The sequence below is a fragment of the Cucumis sativus genome, chromosome 2, assembly GCF_000004075.3.
Source record: "Cucumis sativus cultivar 9930 chromosome 2, Cucumber_9930_V3, whole genome shotgun sequence".
NCBI lineage: Eukaryota > Viridiplantae > Streptophyta > Magnoliopsida > Cucurbitales > Cucurbitaceae > Cucumis > Cucumis sativus.
In genome coordinates this window covers 6,150,553-6,172,879 of record NC_026656.2, presented here as the reverse complement: position 1 = coordinate 6,172,879, position 22,327 = coordinate 6,150,553, and the positions used below count along the sequence as shown (strand labels likewise).

General features: G+C 32.4%; 2 protein-coding genes and 1 long non-coding RNA gene across 3 annotated transcripts; 2 read left to right on the top strand and 1 right to left on the bottom strand.

Moving 5' to 3' along the window:
• The first annotated feature begins 39 nt into the window (after nucleotides 1–39).
• Nucleotides 40–1,353, top strand: LOC101208674 (photosystem I reaction center subunit XI, chloroplastic-like). The gene is made up of 2 exons (NM_001280718.1): nucleotides 40–218; nucleotides 722–1,353. Exons 1-2 carry the CDS (start codon nucleotides 57–59, stop codon nucleotides 1,211–1,213), a joined length of 654 nt encoding a protein of 217 aa, NP_001267647.1. The 5' UTR covers nucleotides 40–56; the 3' UTR covers nucleotides 1,214–1,353.
• Nucleotides 1,329–12,388, bottom strand: LOC101208917 (putative pentatricopeptide repeat-containing protein At3g23330). The gene is given in 11 exon segments (XM_011650694.2): nucleotides 1,329–1,412; nucleotides 2,441–4,666; nucleotides 6,509–6,697; nucleotides 7,126–7,185; nucleotides 7,296–7,379; nucleotides 8,179–8,267; nucleotides 10,250–10,322; nucleotides 10,496–10,594; nucleotides 10,811–10,951; nucleotides 11,881–11,946; nucleotides 12,044–12,388. Coding segments are annotated over 10 exon segments (3,054 nt in total). The 5' UTR covers nucleotides 12,137–12,388; the 3' UTR covers nucleotides 1,329–1,412; nucleotides 2,441–2,506.
• Nucleotides 12,389–12,579: 191 nt separating this feature from the next.
• Nucleotides 12,580–14,353, top strand: LOC116402250. Its single transcript, XR_004214741.1, has 3 exons — nucleotides 12,580–13,198; nucleotides 13,343–13,562; nucleotides 13,655–14,353. It is a non-coding gene; the product is annotated as an uncharacterized LOC116402250 (long non-coding RNA).
• The last annotated feature ends 7,974 nt before the right edge of the window (nucleotides 14,354–22,327 follow it).

Sequence of the window (22,327 nt, the reverse complement as noted above, 5' to 3'; positions counted from 1 at the left end):
TTCTCTGCCACTGATCCTTCCACAAGCCAAAGGCAGCAGAAGCAAAAGCAGCAGCCATGGCCACTGCAACCTCTCCCATTGCCAGCCAGCTCAGTTCCAGCTTCGCTTCATCCAACACGAGAGCTTTGATCTCTCCTAAAGGCCTCTCCGCTTCGCCCCTCCGACGCATCCCTACAAGAACACACTCCTTCACCATCAGAGCCATCCAAGCTGATAAGGTAATATAAGCAATACCATTTCTCAATTTTACATCATCTCCCTCTCTGTGGAGCTTTTAAGATATATATATTATATACCGTGTAATGTAATACTATTTCAAGGGATATTAACTTCAATCTCAACGAATCAGAGTAATATAAACGTATTAGTTGTATAAAAATTTAAAGAGTATATTTGAGAGTGCTTTTAATGTAAGTGTGTGTGGGACTTAAGAGGAGAGTTAACCAGAAAAAATCTTTAAAATTTTATGTAAGGATATTAAGATGAAGAGAGTGAACATAAGTATGGCTCAAGGATAATTAGCATGTACACCTTCCATTATGGAGGATACCCAAATTGAAGAAGCCTGTAACGATTCGGTAGAGAAAAGATCCGTTAGTGAGAGAAAAATTGATGCAGAAAATGTATGTGAAGAGATTAATTAGATAAAAAAATAAAATGCAAATTGAATAAAAAAAACATGCCATGCAAAGATGTTAATGAGGTATTGAAACTGTTGCAGCCGACTTTCCAAGTGATTCAGCCGATCAATGGAGACCCATTCATTGGAAGCCTTGAGACTCCAGTAACCTCAAGCCCACTGATAGCATGGTATCTTTCAAACCTCCCAGCCTACAGAACAGCAGTCAGCCCATTGCTGAGGGGAATAGAAGTGGGCCTGGCTCACGGTTTCTTTCTGGTTGGTCCATTTGTCAAAGCTGGCCCTCTAAGGAACACAGCCTACGCCGGAGGAGCAGGCTCGCTGGCTGCTGGGGGTCTCATTGTCATTTTGAGCGTCTGCTTGACAATGTATGGTGTTGCATCATTCAATGAAGGAGAGCCATCTACCGCACCATCATTGACTTTGACTGGCCGGAAGAAGACCCCTGATCCTCTCCAAACAGCCGATGGGTGGGCAAAATTCTCAGGCGGGTTTTTCTTCGGTGGTATCTCCGGTGTGATCTGGGCATACTTCCTCCTCTATGTCTTGGACCTCCCTTACTACGTCAAGTAGATTTTGTATCATTTTCTGTTTCTACAATGCAACTTCCATGTCTGTATTATGGAAACATAAAATTGTATATTTTCTGCCAAACCTCTTTGTTAGATCCTTTGTGATTGCATATCGATTTCCTTTTTGGAACTGTTATGTATGTACTCTACTTCCATTTGCTTCTTCACAAACAATAGCTTCTGTGCCACTGCATTAAAAACTGGTAGGAGGAGAATATCAACAATACGATGGTACTTTTTTCTTTTCTGTCATAAGAGAAATAACATATAGAAGTTATCGAGAAAAAAAAGATATCAAAATCAATGACGATTAATGTTTCTAATCATAGAAAAACATTCATTTGCCCTGTCATGAGTACACAAGTGATTGAGAAAAATGTTCAACATGTTAACACTTAAGAATCTTCTGCCCTTGCATTTCTTCAATGTGCCTCATAAGCACTGTTGAAGTGCCTAGAGGGAATTTGAAGAATAGAAAGTGCTTTCCATTAAAAATGTCTTGAAAATTTCTGGAGCACTTTAAACTATTTTTAAACACTTCCTTCAAAACCACTAATAAAGTTATCAAAAGTCATAACATGATTCTTACAATGTGTAAGAGGATTTCTGTAAGCAATACTTCTCCACTCTTCCGGTTAAACATCAATATGATTAACATTTTGTTTCTGAAACTGTTGTTGAGGTGGTGGTAAGACTGATCCATTGGGGTTCAGACCATAGTATCTTCAATTCACTATTCTTTCCTGATGGAAATCAAGTGGTAAAGGTTGTCACTTAGTTCACCAGGTAATTGCTGGCTCATTCATTTACATAAATCTCCAATCACGTTCATGGTATCCCGTTTGTATATATATGGGTTGAACTACCTAGAATTAACTTCAACCCTTCAGTTCAGGGATGTAACTTGTGAAGTTCACTGTTATATGCAATTCAGGTTTCGGAACTGCACAGCGTTGATACATCTAAGAAGAAGAATAATGTGATTTTGGCTTTTTCTAATGAATTTATTGTCTTGCTTCCCCCAGCTGCGTTGTGAACTCCAGGCAGATTAACTTAGTATTATCCATGAAAATTGATGTGTATTATTAACAATAGAGTTGTTAGATTGTTATTTTTCTGTTGCACAGTTATTAGTTAATCTGTTAGACAGTTATCAGTTACTACCAAGCATCTATAAATACCAAGCTTGGTTGATGTAAATATTTTGTACAGAAATAAAGGAACTTACTGCAGTTAGTAAGATTTTCTCCTAAGTTCTGCTTTCTCTGTTATGCATTGGATTCTCTTTCCCAGCTCACCAATAATCACCACAAGAGCAATGACCGGAATTGAAATGATGGAAACGATAAATATCTCGAACAATGATCTCTCTGCCTAAAAGTTGAGATGTTAACTTCATAAAGTTATGACAATCAGTACATATCCGAAGGTTCTTCATGATTCGGATTGGAATGGCAGAACCCAAGCTGATTATACCATAAGCAACTGCAAGCTTTTCACTATGCCAACCAAGAAGCACTTCACCCTGTTCTTCTTCTACATCCTGCATCACCAATTTCACATCATGCAAGTACCCGATTTCCTTCAACCTTCCAATTAGCTTGTCCAGATATTCATATATTTGAGCATGTTGAGGGTGTGATTGGTCTCCTGCAACGAAAGAGTGGACTTGATTTTTCAAATGAATCCAAGATTGACCAGGTGTTTTGTTAATCCCACTGTGTTGCATAGATCTTCTTGCTCTTGAAGCTTCTTCCCACTTTTGACTGCCGGAGCACATGTTTGATAGTAAAACGTAAGACCCTTCATCTTGTGGTTTGAGTCTAAACAATTTTTCAGAAACCCACTTCCCCATTTCAAGGTCCCTGTAAAGCCGACAGGATGAGAGGAATGCCTTCCAAACTGCACTAAGGTGTGATAAATCATTCTCATAGATGAATTCTTTGACTTCATTCAAGAGTCCAGCTCGGCCGTAAAGATCCACCATACAAGTGTAATGCTCAACCTTAGGCTTGATTGCATAAACATCTTTCATCATATTAAAATATAGATGACCATCTTCAAGCAGCCCCGCGTGACTGCAAGCTGTTAAAACTCCTATAAAAGTGACCTCATTTGGTATAATTCCCTCATATCTCATCTGTTCAAACAGTCTAATGGCTTCCTTACCATGCCCGTGTAAAGCACATCCAACGATCATGGAAGTCCATATTACAACATTTAAGTAATTGGTCATTTGGTCAAAAATTCGATGGGCACAATCCAAACTCCCACCTTTAGCGTACATGTCAATCAAGGAGGAAGCCAAGTGAGCATCAAGTTGTTCCACAGTTTTATGAATGAATCCATGGACTTGACGTCCAAGCTCCAAAACACCAGCATTAGAACAAGCAGACACAACATTTGCAATGGTAAATTTGTCCATTAGAACCCGTTCACGGACCATAGACACAAAAGTTTTGAAGGCATCTTCATATTTGCCATTTCGGACATATCCATACACCATTGAGCTCCGCGAAACAATTTCTGTCATCGTGTCACTGCATACAATATTGGAACTTTGTTTTGTTGCAAAACCTGAAGGCAGTCGACTATATATCACTGATGCTTTTTCCAAATTTCCACATTTAATGTACATATTTATCAGTGCACTCTTTACAAATCCATCATTATGAAGACCACACCTGACAATTCGGCCATGTACCTGTCTACCTAGCTCAAGAATCAGTAAAGAAGAAACCACACTCAAAGCTATGGAAGAAGTAAAATTGTTAAACTCAGATTCGTTCTCCACCATTTCATAGAGTAGCTCCAATGCTGCATTCAAATACCCACCTTGCATTAGCCCACATATAATTGTATTCCAACTCGCAGCATTTCTGCAGGGCAAGTTTCTGAATAAATGAAGAGATTTGTTAACATCACAACTACGGACGTACACACCAAGTATTATGTTGTCAGTATCAGTACTCTTTTCTCTCATTGAATCATACAACTTTCTGGCATAAACAAATTCATCAAACTTAGCATACAAATCAAGCATAGAATTCTCCAAGACAACATCTAATTTAACCCCATTTCTCAGTATCCATCCATGAATTCCCTTACCCATTCGCACATCACCTACTTTAGAGCAAAGTTTAAGAACAGTAGACAAAGTAAAGTGATTTGGAGAAACACCTTCAACCAGCATTTCTCTAAACAGTTGCAATGCCATTCCAGAAGAATTGACTCTAGAAAAACCCGATATAAGGGCCGTCCATGTAAGTACATCTCTATTGGGCATTTCGTCGAACAGTTTCTGAGCATCGTTTAATTTCTCAGATTTTACATAAGAGGTCAAAACAAACTTGCCTGATACAAAAATAGAACCAATCTTGACCATTTTGGCATGAAGGGTATTGGATGAAAAATGATTTGAAGTGTGGTAGGAAAATGACTTGAACAAGTGATGCTCAGACAAGTTGAATGATATGATTTTATGGGTCATTGTACCTTGAGAAATAGAATGAGAAAGTTTCAGAAAAGCAGGAGAAGGAAAGCAAGAACTGCTTAGATTCATCCACCTCATCTTAAACTACCTTGTTCAAGAAAGTAGGAAAAACCCAAAAAGCCGAATTCAAATCCATCAAACCAAAGCCATTTGAAGACTGAAGCAATGGACAGTCTTGAATCCCCGCAGGCCGCAGCCGAACTTAGTAATTTATAATTTTTTTTTATAACTTTTTTATTTTAGAAACACTTATATTAACAAAAAATAAGTTATTAAAAGTATATTTAACATGTGTCTAACCAATTCTTGCATTACTAAAATATTGATTTTCAATGATTAAAGAGTATATTCAATAGTGATTCTAAAAATGATGATAACAACTTTAACCATTTTAAATCACTTCCAATAGTAAGGAGCTATTTGGGGCATTGAGTTGAAATAGGATGTTTGGAGTTCATATGCTTTGACAATTTATATGGATGGAGACTTCATATGTTCGTGTTCGTGTTTGGAGTGAATTTGTTTTTTCTGAATTTATATGTATGTGTTTTGGGTGCAGTGTTGAAATTATATGTTAGTCCTATCAAGTAAGTACAAATAATACATCTTCATTGATTTTGGTGATAATAGTTAAGAAACAATTGTTCTTCTAAATGCTTGTGACAAATAAGTCTATATGAATGACCAAATCATTCTTACACAACTTCTCAATATCAAATTACTATAAAAGACAATTATTAAGCATTATAAACTAGTAATTCAATTTTGTACTTAAAAACACGGTCAACCAAGGTGTTTTTCTAGTACTTAAAAGCATTTGTTATTGTAGTTGATTATCAAATATGATTTGCGTTGAAGTTTATCGTAGAGAGGTGGTTGTCGGAGTCCGAAGTTGAAGGTGGTTGTGGAAATTGATTATCAAATGTGATCTTCACCAAAGTTTGCAGCCATAGGTGGTTGTTGGAGACAAAAGTTGGTTTCACAAAATTGATCTTGAAAATGGTCGATAGAGTTTGTTGTTCGAAGCCTGAAATTCATTGCACGAAGTTGGTCATCGATGTTGATTTTCATCGGAGTTTCTTATTGGAGACCAAAATTGATTGTCATGGTCGGTTGTGCACGGTGGTAGTTAAATGTGGTCATTGAAGTTTTCCATCAAAGGTGGTTGTCAAAGCTGAAGATCGATTGTCAAAGGTAGTTTCTGGAGTTGAAATCAATCGTCGGAAGTTGTTACTAGAGCCAAAAAAATAATCGTTGAAGTTGGATGTGTGAAAATGATAATTGCCAATGATGGTTGATGGATGATTCCATTGGAAACATTAAGAAAGGAGAGTTGGTGTGAGAATCTATAATATACTAACTCAACTCCACCGACATATATCGTTGGTGGGTCATACAATCCATGGGTATGGTGTGTCAAATACTCCCAAAGGTCATGAATTAATTATCCATACTTTTAGTCTGAGTGCATTTTGACAATAGTAAGGAGGGGACAAACAACATTACAAATTCGAAATTAAGGTATCCATAAAACAATATATATATATATATATATATATATATATTTAAAAAGGCATTTAGGAGAGTACAAAAGGGTAATGAATTTGCTTTTGAACTATAGAGTTAGAATCGGTACATAAGATATGTATTTTTGTATGCTAGACCAATACAAGAAAGGGCCAATGCCAAGATATCTGACTTCCAAAAGCTACTAAAATTGTAAAAAAAGAAAAAAAAAAAGTTGGAATGAATGAAGAAAAACAAAATGACATACAAAAAAGTGAGCAATTGTGAGGTTAAAACTTATAGAGGTGGGAAAAAATAGGAAGACAAGGAGAAGCCAAGGAAGAGCAAGCCTCCAACAGTTGCAACTGTGCCTTGAGATATCTTTGATGCCAACATGCTTCCACCAATCACAGCCATTGATGTACAGATTGAATGCCCCAATATGGCTCCCACAGCCACTCCTAGTGCATTTTTGTGTGTTGCTAGCTGCAATGGGGAACCCCCACACAACATGGCAGATTCTTAAATAAAATAGCTAGCTATGACTTAAATTCTTCTTGATCTTTCATTCCATTAAATACAGTAGTTATGGCTTAAATGCTTCTTGATCTATCTATTATTCCATCTTGATCTCTATGCTTTTTCAACATTCTGAATTTTGTAGGGAAAAACAGTTCTACTTCTAGTCATAAACTCAAAAGAGATTTCTTTTCTTCCTTTTCTTGAAGTCACATGTTAATTCAGATTCATTTCATGCTAAATGATTAATGAAAATTAAAATGTGAGGTATGGTTATTGCTTCTAGAATATAAAAACTATCGAAACCATGGTTAAATCCTTCCATGGAAATAAGAAATGGAAACTAACCAGGACCAACTAGATCAAATAATATCCAATTCTATTAAAGAACTTACAGCAATTGTTGCAATCTGACTCCGATCCCCCCATTCAGCAAGAAATGTCAAAATGAATGACTGCAAACCCAAAACAATCTCCAAAATCAGCTTTTTATATAAATATTTGAAGCTAATAGATGGATGAGGAACATTTTAATGTTAAATCAGTGATATATAAGTTTGTGGACCTCCAAGAATATGGGTGTGCAAAATCGCAGAAAGAAGCGGCGGAAGGTCGTCTTGGATTGTCCAGCCTCAAGTTTCTCCTCTACCTTTACACATGATTAGAAGTCAACTTAGCAAATAAGAGTATACACAGGCGCCGTTCTCACATTGACTGAACAAAGATCATCAACCTATACTAACACACAAGGAAAGGCTAATCGATAAACAGACAAAAATTATTGATCCTAAAGATTAGATTCCATATGTAGCTAAAACAGCCACGTGCTTGCTTAAGAATTGAGATCAAGATGGGGGGGCATGAATTGTAGATATTTTCTAACTTGGGGTATAAAAAACAAGCAACAATCTTCAGAATGGCTCCAAATATTTTTATAACCCTACAAGGAGAAATATAGTGTAGAGAACAAAAAACTAGAAATCCAAATCAATGAATAGCAGATAGCAACTAACATCAGTATCAAACATGACATCTAGACATGCGAAAGGGTTGTGAATATATAGACGCATATGTAAGGCATATAACAGTCCACCATGTAAACATTGCAATCCCGCATGCTAAACATGGTCCTCCAGTATTGAACTAGCTATCTATCCGTTTTCACACTGTATTTCTATTTATTAAATAACAGATAAATGCCTCAAATAAATGGTATTAACAACAGGGGAAAAGATAAACTACCCAAACATCAGTGCATGTATTATGATTATCTACATATTATGGATAGTGAAGCTCCAAAACTTTTATTAAAAGAATGCCCAATAGAAACAAGGAGTTTCAAGACAAAGAATTAACACCAGACGACAAAAAAAAAATGCAGACACAAATCCATAGAGAATAAAGATAAACAAGCATCAAACTGCAAAAAGATGTTAACGATAGCATACTTCTTCCATTTCCTTTTTTGTTGAAGATTTTTCTGATTTGGATCTCCAAGCAATGTAAAGTAACCGCAAGCCAAAAAATGCATATAGAACTGCAGAAAACAATATAAAAATGTAGGCCGACATCACTATAATTGATATCAGATGAAATGAACCACAGCAAAAACTTTAGCAAAAGTATGTGACTTGGACAGAGTCACAGTCAACAAAGTATAGCTTCATCATCTGGAGAGAGTATTATTACAACAACAGCCAAAATGACAAGAATCAGTGGTTTAAGCGATTCATCAATTTAAATTTAATATGTGAGTGTACATAAAGTGCAGGATCAAAAGACAACAGATTAAAGCAACCCCAGCTTTATATAAAGTTGTTTACGTGATGCATGACTCCTATAAAATTTTATCTTAACCACCGTTTGAATTCACTGAGCTTGTTAAGTTCATAATTAGAGAAAAAGAAGGGTTTGCATTAATGTAAGCCATTATGACACTGTGGCACACTTATTAAATTGATTAATCTAAAATATTGAATTAGATAAAATCCATAGTCAAAAGAGTGGGTTAGTATCTTCAGTTAAGTGCCTGAAAGTATGAGGTTCAGCTACAGTGGTAGTACCACCTCCTAAAGTGTAAAACTTGAACCCAAACCCAAAACTATGGAGTGCACTTTCATTGTAAACGTAGCACCTACAGGTTTCTCGTAAATAATTCTAACACTGGAGAATTCAAATTAGTACAATAATTTTAAAACCAAAATTTTGAAGATATATTTCCTTCCAAGAAGGATCATATAGAAATAACCCAAAAGATAATTTGATAATTTAAATTCACCCAAAAATGAAATAAAACAGAAAGCTAACCGAGGTTGATTGAGTCGAACTGTTTTGGTTGAAATTGAAACCAGTTGCATTTAAGCCCAAGCAAATTTAATTCTATAACTATCTTGACCATGTTGGCTAGTTCACAGCTTTAACTTGACCAAACTATTTTAAACTGGTTAAGTTGATTAAATAACTGTCTGAAGGTGGTTTAATTCAATTCCAATTTAGTGTGAGCGTGTAGTCCAACTTTCTGACCTAGGCTTTGAATTATTTTATAAAGCATCAATTATGATAATTGATTTGATTCATTCAACAAAATTAAGGGAAACAAAAATGTAAGCACCCATTTGGCCCAACAACTTCTTAAGTTGGTGACTTGGTGTAAACAACCCAATTTCACATTTATCGAGTAACTCCATATTCCCATTTTGTTATATTTTTCACATTTACCAAGGAACTCCATCTTCCTTAATTTACTTTTCACAATTATGGAGAAACTTAATCTTACAACTCTTCATCCCAAACAAAAATTTACTAACTCCAGCATATTAGTAGGATCCATATTTACTCCTCTCATTTGACCAAACGCCTTCTGAGGGAAAAATATTCTTTTGGTTTATAAATTATAAGTCTAGTTTCCATTTGGTATCTAAGTTTCAAAATGTTACATTTTTAGACTTTTAGTTTAATTTCCATTTAATCCCTAGATTTCAAAATGTTACTATTGTTTATATATTCATGATTGTTCGCGCTAGCGTAAGCATATCTCGACTAATCTCACTAAACAACCCATTTGATCTACAACATTTGGATGTCAAGGAAACTTGTAAGATATTAACTCTTGGGTAGGAAGCAATCATGGATTTAAACCATTACCTGTTAGCCCTTTATCAAAATCATGCCCAACTTTTTACCATTGGGCCAATCCCTGATGGTCTCAAAATGTTGCAGTTTAGTTTCCATTTGGTCCTTAGATTCTCAATACTTTACACTTTTAGTACAAAATGTTACCATTTAACCTTGAGTTTTGAGTCTAGTAACCATGAGGTCTATGGCTCGAATTCCTCCACCCCAATTGTTGTACTAAAAAAAAGAATGAATACTGTACACCTGAGTATACTAGTAATCATGAGATCTACGGCTCAAATTCTCCCACCCCCAATTATTGTACTAAAAGAAATGAATGAATAGCATCATACAGCACTCTATAAATAGATATACTCCAAAGTGAGTAAAATACTATGTACGTACCTGTAGCAGCATTATTGGTATGTTTCCTTGATATCAAATTCGGCACTATCCTACCTAAACCAGTTGAAAGTACCTAATGCACATCAAAATAGTTCTACTCTTATTCACCAGAACAAAAATATTGGCGTGCAGTTACTAAACATTCCAAGAAAACAAATACAGAAACATACCAAAAAATTAAGCTAGAAACTTAAAGTAAATTTTATCCTAGGAGCTAGATGAAAATGAAAAACTTGTGAAACTTACTGTCATTACAATCAGGGCAGCGAGCGCACCAGACAAAACAATGGACTTGGGGTGGCGCATAGCCATAAGTGCAGCAATTATAAATGTCTCATCTCCAATCTACACACAATTGTTTTCAGAAAAGTTAAAATGATACAACTTGAACAAACAAGAAGTTAGATAAAAAACTTCCATTTCCAATCTTTCGGTCTTTTCAGTACATGCTGATAAGTCCATTGAAATGAAACTGCACAAATTTCACCCTAGTGCATTTTGTAAATGGACCCAATTTTTCGGAAAATGTTCACTAGTGGGTAAAGAATCAATTAGACCAACCTCACTGACAAGTATCATGGACAAACTTGCAAAAAATGCGTCAAAAACTCCAAGACCAATAGAGTCCATGTCAAGATTAAGATCTTCTGAGTCAACACCATCCTTTTTTGTGGCTACTGTATCACTGTTGCTCCACGACATCTAATGAAGGGAAATATGAAAACAACATTATGAAAGAACTGAAATTAGAATTTAAAGAAGAAAAGGAAAAGGAAATGATCAATTGGGGCTCGTGTTTTGATCCCGAAGTCTTTTAGCTTTCAGAATGGCCAAACAAGAAGCTCCATACAAGAAAAGAGTCATTTCACAAAATAACAGCCAATGTCAAAAAAAAAAAAAAGGAAAAAAGGAAAAAAAAAAAAACTCTAATAATTAGTTTATGTTGCTAGTTCCTTAAACTGATTGGAAGCTTTACTAAAATTCCCCAATTGCTGGCTAACAAAGCATGCCTTTTACATACTATGTCAAAGAAATAATATCAGAAAACATAATTTCAAATGTTTTGTCCGTAGTTCTGAAAATAATACTCCACTTTCAATTACTAATTGCTTCTAAAGTATGAAGTAATTTAAGCAAATTACATTTCTTCTAGTTAATATAAATTGTTGAGAAAAGTGAAAAACTCACGAATATTATGTTTCAAACACCTTTTGAAATTGAACACAACACTCAAAAGTCACATTCTGGAAACACTCCCAACAAACTCCTAAATAATCCTAAACCCAAGTCAGTTGGCCTTCTTCAAGTTCTCCAAAAACAAAACCAGCACCACCTTGTAAAATCATTACCATCTTCCTCACAGTCCCCCCGGAATTACAATTGGTTTTTTCATTTTCACGCACAAGCAGGTAGTAAAAGGTATTGAAAGCTCAAGAGTATATCTCAATAGACAATAGTTAGTTCTATTAACAATGTACAAGAAGGAAAACGATTAAGTCAAAAAGCACAAAGATCTCAATCTCAATATAACCCCAAACCAACCTCCGGCCATGGCCGACACGTAATTCCACATACACCACAGAAACCGCTATATAGAAAGCATAAGAAGAATGACAAGGAATCGTACTGACCTTGCTACGTCGACCGAGATCTTTAGGTCCATCCAAGTCATCTTTCTCCACTTCCGCAGAATACACCTGAAAAACACCAAAGAAGCAATAAAAATCAAACCCCATTAAGAACGCCATAAGAAAGAAAAAGAAACACAAGGGAAGAGAAATGTAAGATGAATACCTGATGGGAGGCAAAGAGAGAGAGAAAAAGAAGGAAGAGGAGAAAAGAAGCAGAGAAAGAGAGGGTTGCAGTAGGGTTTGAACGCAAACCCATTGAAGAAAAAGGATTAAGAAGATAGTGGTGGGTGGAATTAGTTGTTTGTAGAGAGGGGGATCTGAATTGGAGAAGAAATTGAGAGGGTGGGATCTCTCAATTGAAAAGGAAGATCAGATCTGCATAACTTTGCTGCAATTGTACATCACCACAATTTGAATTTGCAAAGAGAGAGAGAGAGAGAGAGAGAGATGGTGGAGATCCTTCTTGGAAGCTAGAGATCCACCATAGCCAAAATCATGGAAGGTTTGATTTATTTAGTTATTTAAATTTTATTTTCAGAGTTAATGTGTTTGACCCAAGGTGTTAGAAAGTGGTGAATTAAAGAAGCGTTTTTTCCTTTTTCATGGCTGATTGATTCTAATTTCTATCTCCTAAACCCTTTTTTTATCCTTTTTTTTTATTATTATTTACTTTTCTTATATTTTCATTTGAGTTTTTTTTGGAAAAATATATTTGATTTTTTTATATAATAGGTTAAATTCAAATATTTAAAACCTACCTAACTCAATAATTTTTTGAAGCCAAGAGATCAAGTACAACTAACTTTTTTTTTTCTTTTTTTTACCAAAATATATATATATATATATATATATATATATATATATATATATTTATGTATAGTGTGAGATAGTTCACTCACACTACACTCATTTCAAGGACCAACTCCCTTTATAATATTTATGTGCAAAGGAAACTTATGGATTGAATTTATTCTCTCTAAGTCCTTTATTAATCTTCTCCCCCACTTTAGAGAGTTGTTCCCTAAAGGCTATAGGTGAAAAATAGGGAATAGGTCAAGAGCATGCATTTATAAGGATTCGTGATTGGAGGTTGGTAGCTTTAAAACTCATATATGTGTGAACATATCTTTGGAATCGAAACGTGTTTGTGACCTCCTTGATTTTGAGGTTGTCAATTTGGAGGTCACAATTGACGGCCTTTAGTTTGAGGCTAAAGTTGTAGAGGTCGGTGTGGAAGCTTAAGGTTGAGTGAAGATCTTCTTTCAAAAAACCATCAAGAATATCATCCCCACCATATGTAGCATTTCCAAGAGAGAGGGTCTCTACTATTCCTCTGTGCTTGTTTTCCCAGAAAATTCATGGAGTTTGTTGCTCATGTCTTTTTTATTGCAATTTTTGGAAAGGTGTTTGGCTTCATTTGTTACCTTTCTTACATCACTTTCTTCTTCTTCTTTTTGTCAAGGATTGTTGGAGCCCAATCAACTATTGGAATGGAACATGGAAGGAGCTTTTTGGTTCGAAGCGGGAGTCCACAACCATTCTTGTGTGGGACTGCGATACTACTGAAATGTGGTGAATTTTTGTGCTTCTAGTCCTGATGAAGCTTTAATGAGAAATGTTTTGTCACACATCAAGGAGTTCTTGCTATTGAGGCTCCTTGGTTGTCTAAAGCCGCGAACCAGGTAAGTCATGGATCATGGTCTCCTCTTAGGTCTAGTTTCTAAAAGATCAACATAAATGATGCCTCCTAAGTTGATGACCATTTATCTGGCAGAATTAATTGGGTGGTTCGTGACTCCATTGAATCTCTTGTTCTTATTGGGTGTGAGCTAGTGAGTTCGGATTGGAGCATTAACAATGTGCAACGAAGAGTTCGTAATCCAAAGCAATGAGAATTACATAAAGAATAGGAAATCATCAAGGGTAAGTTTTTCTTTCCTAATTTCTCCTAATTAGAAAAACATACTTCGGTTTAATTTGTTGCTTATCCTAAATAGTCAAACACCAAATATTTAATTCCCGTTCCACAACTTGATATCTTGAAATAAACAACAACTAAGTATTTCTCTTCAAATTTTCTTACTATAACACAATCAAAATCAAAGTTTTTTTTCCATAATAAAAATCCATTTTTAGCATTTACCGTAGTTCTGTCTCTCCCTGCTTAATTTAATTTAGTTATAATCTTGTATTTTTGTCACCGTGAACTCTAGCAAAATAAAATTAATAAAGAGGAGGGTTAGGAATGGGCAAGATTGTGAGTGATACAATTATAAAAGTAAATTTGTGGAGCTCAAGCATTCTTTCGACTTAGATCTAGAAGATAAAATATATATACGGAGTTGTAAGACTAATCCGACAACCCGAATAACTTGAACTACTCAACCCATATAATAAGGGTTGGATTGTGTTGAGTTGATTTTTCTTTCTAGATGAGATTGGATCTCAGGTTAGGGTTAAAAAATTCGCGCAACATATATATATATATATATATAATTTATTTATATTTATATTATTTAATTTATTATTATTATTTTAGTAAATGGAAAAGAACTAGATCACATTGTGCCTCATCTCTCAGTCTTACCGTCTCCTTCAGTCCTTCACATCTCTCACTCTCAGACTTTTCACGTCGCGCCTCATCCGATCTTCGACTCACCGTCTCCTTCTCATCTCTCAAACTCTTCACGCCGCACCTTGTCTTAACTTCTGATCATCTCTGATATTCACTGTCTCCTTCTCAATCTCCAGTGTTTGAATGTCAGTGATTATTTATTGTGAGCTTTTTTTTCTTCATTGAAAATTTAGTAGATCTTCCTTTTTTTTTTTAGTGTTTTTGTGTTTTATTACTAAGAGTGGAATGATGAGATTAGAAAAGGAAAAGTTGTATCTAGAACGTCTAACACTTTATTTTGCAAAATCAAAATTCACGTAGAAAACAATATAATCCAACAACCCAGTCCAACCCAACCCATATTTTAACAGTTAGGTTGGATTGGAAATACTATTCAGGCTATTCGAGTTGCCAACCCAACCAATACAAAAATATGAGTTGGATTAGAATAGAAATGTCCCTCAACCCAATTCAACATGTTTTCATGCACCCTTACACAAATATATATAAATAGAAAATTTTAAAAAGTATATTGCCCTAACATCAAATAACATCCTCCTTGATTCAATTGGTATTAGCGTATGTTGAGGATCAACAACAGTTCGAATCTCACACCCAATGCACTAAAAAACAATAAGATAACGATTGAAATTCAAAATAACATATTGCAAAAACACACATTCTAGCATTTGTCCATACCTTGTTGTCTACCACCCATGCCTTACATATGTTGGCACTAGAAGAAGTTATCATGTTTTAATATTGAGAAGGAAAATATATATTTATGTAACACCAGGACGATGTCAATTATATATGAATGATGTAATTGATTACTTGTTATTTGCAAATTAAATAATACAATTAAATACATTTTTACCTTCATAAATATGAGAAAGTCAATCTTATTCATTAGTGAGTTATGAATTCCATTTATTATTTGATGTATGTAGGTGAGAGAATGACCTATTTGAATCAATTTATACATTTGAGGATCAATAATATACTTTAGCTGCGGGGTGTAATTAAGCCTCCTTGTTGGCTCATGCTCACATTAAAATAATCAATTTTGTTTAAACAAATCTTAAATGTAAAGGTGAAAAATAAATTTAATTTTAGGTGTTCAAATTAATATCTAATATATTGGAGTATACTAGTCGAAAACATGAAAGTTATATTTATTGTATATTTGATCAATTAAATATTTAATAGGTTAAATGTGAGGATTTTTTTTAAAAATAAAACAAATCGAAAAAGATTTACGATGTATAGAATAATTTTGAAAATGGAAAAAGTTCATGCGATTATTTGGTACACGATCGTCATGTACATCCAACCGTTTTTTCAAGATCTTTTATATTTGTTAGATTTGGTTGTGGCCAAATCTAAATGATACCAATATCCTAACATTTTTTGTTCAAGATCATTACAAAGATTTTTTATATTTGAACATAATAACACTTAAAAAAAATTAATACAAGATTTATGATTGATTGAAAACAAAGATCATGATTTCAAAAAAATATAAAAGAAAAATTGCAGAAAAAAGAAAAAGAAAGACGATGGAAAGGAAAAGAAAAATTGTAGAAGAACAAAGAAGATAGAAAGAAAAGACAAATTTGAAATATTTAAAACAAATAGATAACGGTAAGAATAGCAAAATTCGTGATAGCATTTGGAAGAATAGCAAAAAGCGACGGGAATAAGAAAAATAGCAAATACCGTATAATTAAAATCGAACTCCTACACACAATTAACACCTATCAACCTCAAACTCCCATAAGTTGTAGAAACTATTGGAGCTTCCAGCTCGTCCCTTTCAAACCCTTCAATCGTGAAATTCTTTAGAAACATCGCTCGACCTTTCTATCCTCTTGCCCATGACTAAAGTCGTGAAAGTTGACTAAACCCGACTCCAACAAATATCGAATGTCAGAACCCGTCGCAAAGCTGTCAAAATGAACGTTCGAAGCCATCATAATAAGCCCCAAAACTTTTAGTTTTTGTTTGCCTCGAAACCCACAACTAAACCTTTGACGTCTTCCTCTCCATCGATCAATGCCTTTCTTTTCGTTGGAACGTTGAAAACCGTTGCACCACACTCTTCTCTATCAATCTTTTTTGCTAGAAAAAACTCTCTCTAGTATGTTTTTCAGCTTGTCGTTGCCTCCTCTTCCTATCTGTCCAACTTCTTTTCTTTTCTCTAATTTAAAAGACCTAAAGAAGAAGATTCAATTAATTGCATAAATGTTGCTGAGACATAATTACAATTCTACCTTCAACATAAAACTCATTTTAAACCATTTAAATATATATCATTTTTCTACGGAGACCTAGCAAAAATATAAAATCGAAAGTTTTCCATCTTTGAGATACTTTTAAAATCTTTTATGTTTACGTTTTTCAATTTATATGTCTTCAAGATTGGTGATTTGTTAAAATTGAGTTATCCTTAGTGATTAACTGACGAGATATAATATTTAATGAATGAGTAAAAAAACGAAGAAGAGGAAAAAAAATATTTAAGGTCATTTAAGGAATGGTAATAGTTATTGATATTATTAATAAATTGTTTAAAATATAACAAACCCCAAAATCTAGCATATATATTTTTCATTATTACTGGGGATGTTGCTCAACAAAATAGCAAATTTAGTTCAGATTTATCAAATTTTTTAGCTATGATTATCCGAATGGTACTATATCTTGATGACCAAAATTTTTACCTTTTTGTGTGTCTCTCAAATCTACTCGACATCATTCATACTCGACATATATTATGTTTGAAAAATCTTAATTTTATTGGTTATTATAAAATTTGGTTAGTTAAACAAGCATGATTATGATCCAATGACATTATTTAGGAAATTGTTCTTATTGTTGGTTTTGTAACAAATTCATCTTAATGTTAAGTTTTTTGGATTGTAAAAGTATATGATTATATGAGCAAATAAATATTAATATTTGAACATGCGATCATGATATAGAACGAATAGTTTATCACATTATTTTAAAAACATAAAATTACAATGTAATTGTGTGAGCAACATATGCTATACATTATGTCAAATACTGTGGAACTAATCCGAAAAGAATAATATGTCATGTAGTATGTACAATACACGATAACTCTATAAAAATCAACGCAATCAAACCTGGTCAATTTAACCAATATATCGATTTTGTTAAATTAAGAAAATTGAAGTTATTAAATTGGTAAAAATAAATAGATATTCGTAATTAGTATTATTTTAGGGAATGTTCTAAAATTTGAATTCAAATTGTTTGGAATATAAAGAACCCGAAAATGTTGTATTTATCTTTGACATTATTTTACGGAGAGGATCTAAAATTTAAATTCAAATTGTTATTAAAAATCAACCAAAATAAGTGGATAATAGTAATTATCACGATTTTAAGGGATTAAAAAAACTTAAATTCAAATTGTTATTAAAAATATATATTGTGTATTATTTAATAACTTTTTTATAAATATTTTGGAATATAAGTTGTTTAATTTTAAGTTATAACAATTTAGGGTCTGTTTGGATTGCCCGTAAAACAAAATGGTTTTTTAAAATACATTTTCTATAAAATGAGTTTAAAATCTAAACACTTATATGTTTGGTTTGATTTCTTTGTAAATGTTTATATGCAAAATCGTGTTTGGTTTATCCTATACTAACAAATGTATATACTTAGATCAAATTACCATAAAAGACTATTAAACATTATGAACTAATTCCATGAAGGAATACATCCATTTTGAATCATTTTTTCATAAATATATTTTAAAATTAATCGTAGGTTACTTGAAATTATTAACTTTTTAGTTACTTAAAACGAAACATTAATTTTATTTTTTTATTAATAATTCGATTTTTAGAAGCACATATATCTTGAAATGTAAATACATAACCATAAAAAAATAATTAATTTCCAATAACAACAAAATATAAATAAAAACAATAATTACATAGGTATTATGATCGAGTTTTTGATTTTGTTATATGGGTTATAAATATTTGGATACTGTCTTATATTTATGAATATTAACGTTAGTAATTGATGCAATAAAAAATAATATATATATGAAATTTATGGGCCTAATTTGGGCATTGGGCCTAATGATTCAAAGTTGGATGAAATAAAGTGTTACTTTGAGTCGAGGAATGGATAAAACATAGTTTGTTGGACATTTGACAAGGGTCTACCTCAATCTAAGTTGTTGACTCGAGCCTAACCGAGACTCGTCACCTTTTCGGTATCAACTATCAATCTCAACATATTGTGTTTTTTCTTAATTTTGTTATGTTGATAATAAAGAATCATGATATTACAAACTTTTTGACCAAATATATGCATTATTCTAAACAATAGACAAAATTTAGAAGTTCATTCGTATGAATGAAAAGTCTCTTACTATATTATTGATGTCATTCACATAATATTTATGAGGCTACAATTGTGAATAATGAAATATTATAGTTTGAGCATTAAATAACTAATTAATGAGAGTTTGGTGGAGGTGTTGAAGTTTTTTTTATTCAAGTGAGCTAGAGGTGGAGGACCTTCGTTATACACACCAACAACTCTCTTCAACACAATTCATGATTACTTCCATTAATTCTTTGTTTTGGTTCAACTTCAAAAATTAGGTATGTTTAGCAACTGTTCAACGAAATGAAAGCAATATATATATATATATAGTTTAGCAAATTTTGGGATAGTCGCAAATTTAACATTAGATTCAAAATAATTAAGTATATAACAACATTTTAAAAAATTTATAAATATAGCAAAATTTATCAAATTCTATCACTGATAAGACCATGCGAAGTCTATCAATAATACAAAAAAAGATTATTCTAAAATTTTAGTTAAAAGTAAATTTTGTTTTTTTAAATTAAATATTAGTAAAAAGTAAATTAAAAAAAGAGATTATTTTTTGTATTCATAGATTTATATATATATATTTTTAAAAGAAGTCAAATGGTTATCAAATCATGTTATCAATGTTCTCTCACTATCCTCTCAAAAACCTCTCTCAATTTCTATACTTCAATTTTCTATCAATTAAGTAGCTTTTAATATATGTTCTTGAAAATGAAAGACTTGATACTTAAAAACATCAATCACATTGATAGCATAAATACTTTATCTTCAAACAAACTATTTGTCCTTTTTTCTTTTGTTCTCCAAGGGCTGCCAATATCTATATTATATGCATAGCCTTCTGTCACTCTACTTGCCACTTTGTCCACCCTCTAAGTTTCATTGTCTCCCATCCGTTATTTTATGTTATGATTGACCTAATACAAGCTTTGTCTAGACGTGAATAATAGATTTTCGAATGACTCTAAAATCACTTTAGTATGATCTTGTTTTCTTTTCAATGTCCCCTCGTTGCCAATCAAAATGAATAATTCAAGTGGTTAAAAGATTCTCGTCATCAACTTCACTAGTATAAGCACTCTTCTGAACCTATAGGATCCTCAAACAATAGTTATTGCCCACGAATAAAACTATGTATAGTGTTGAGTTAACGTAATAGAGACCTATTTATATCATATTCAAAAGTCAATAACCTATTATAAAAATTTGGAAAAAGTATCTTTTTGGTCCATAGGTTTTTGATTTTTTTAAAAAGTTAACTGTGATGTGGATGAAAAACAGTAAAATTAATTAACTATAATTCATTTAAATTAACTAATACCGACATTAGAGCTAAAATAAATGCAAATGGTGTATTTAATGAAAAGACAATGTTAAGAGTGTTATGGACGATATAGGAAGAATATTCAAATCTCAAATGTAAAATTGTAACGTTACGAGAGATGTAAAACCTAAGGATTGAAAGTGTAATATTTTGAAACCTAAGGACCAAACAGGAACTAAGACCTAAAATTTAAGGTTTGAAAATGAAGTACAAAAGACTGTTTTTCGAATATAGCAAAATGATCCAAATTAAAATACATATAGATATGACAAATACCACTAATAGATGTTGATAGACATCGATAAACTATTACCAACTATCGTTGATAAATATTGATAGATGTTTAGATTGAAATTTTGCTATTTAAAATAATTTTTCATTACAAAATGTAATTTTAAGAGACCCAAAATAGATTAATTAGGCTAAATTACAAAAAGAAAAGTATAATTAAACCTTGCTATTTGCTTGGAAAAAAACATATAATTTTCAAAAGTTGCATTGTTATTGTTTCATTCATGTTTCAAAACTAAAAAAAAAAAAAAAAATCTATTGGAATGGTAGATAGAAATTAAAATGGTAATTTGAAATGTTTGATAGAAATTGAAAAACTTTATAATGATAATTTTGTAATGAAATGTAAAAGGTAATATTGTAATTTTTGATATTTAGAGAAAAAAAAAACAACACAAAGAGTATTTTTATAATTTAGCCAAAGGCTCTACACACCCAATTGGTAAATTAACTACAAAATTGAACTTTAATGAAAAATAGTCATATCTCAACCGGAATAGTTTAAGTATATCATTCATAAAATATTTACGTTTCGTATCACAAATTGAAAAAGCCTATAAAATTTACTATCTTTTAAACAAAATTTAGGTTTGTTCTTCCTTTTCATCGTCTTTCTACTATTCTCTTATGTGATAATTTTTCTTTCTCTTCTACTGCAATTTTTTAAAATATTTTCATTTGCCTTTCCTTTTTATATTCTTTTTTCTGTAATTTTTCTTTTCCTTCCTATCTTATTTTTCTCTTCTTTTGTACTTTTTTTCTTTTCATTTCCATCGTTTTTTACTTTCTTCGGTAATTTTTTATATTTTCTTTTAAACTATTATTTGGTTCAAAATCGTGTGACAAATATAAAAGATGGTGAAAAAAAATGGATAATGGATTGCTAAACGGTTGTGTACAAAAGCAGCTAAATCTAAATGATCGTGTTCCAAATATAAACGATCATGTACTAAATATAAATGATCGTGTACAAAAAAATCTTAAAAAAAATAGTTGAGATTTAGCTATCCTAATTTAAACGATCAAATCTAAATGATCATGTACAAATTTTTTTGAAAAAAATCATTTAGATTTGGCTACCAAAATTTAAACGATTAAATTAAACGATCGTGTGACAAATCTAAACAATCGTGTATAAAAAAAATCTTTAAAGAAATCATTTAGATTTGACTACCCAAAGTCAAATCTAAACGATCGTATAAGAAAGAATAACCAAATCTAAACGATTGTGTTTCCAATTATATTATGAGTTTGATGCCAATTAATCACGGGTCATTTTTGAAAATTTTCATTGTGGACCTGTAGGCTTTTTTCGTTTTCAAAATTATTCTATACAATGTAAATATTTTGTCTATTTATTTTAATTTTAAAAAGACCCCTATATTTAATTTGAGCATAATTCAACCTAAACTATCTTAACAAGTTTTTTTATTCTAAATTATACTAGAATGAACTATAAGATAACAATCAAGACATAGACCAACTTCAACCCATAGTGTAAAAATTAAGTAGACATAAAAGGGACCTACGAGAATTTCTTGAACCATACAAGAGTTAATTTTTTAAACTGTAACTTGGAAAATTTGTACGAATGACCCATTCGGCAGGTCCAATATGTTAAGTGATCCATTTTTTAAAAAGATAATGCCAACTAACCCTCACTTATGTCATAACATTACCGGAGTACGTACTTTGCCCTCACATTTTTGTCTTGCTCTCGCTATACCACAATCTTGATGTCTCGATTGGAATTTGACCTACGACGTAATTGATTGTTAAACTACGAACAATTTGACAATATTTTATAAAATAAAAATGAATAATAT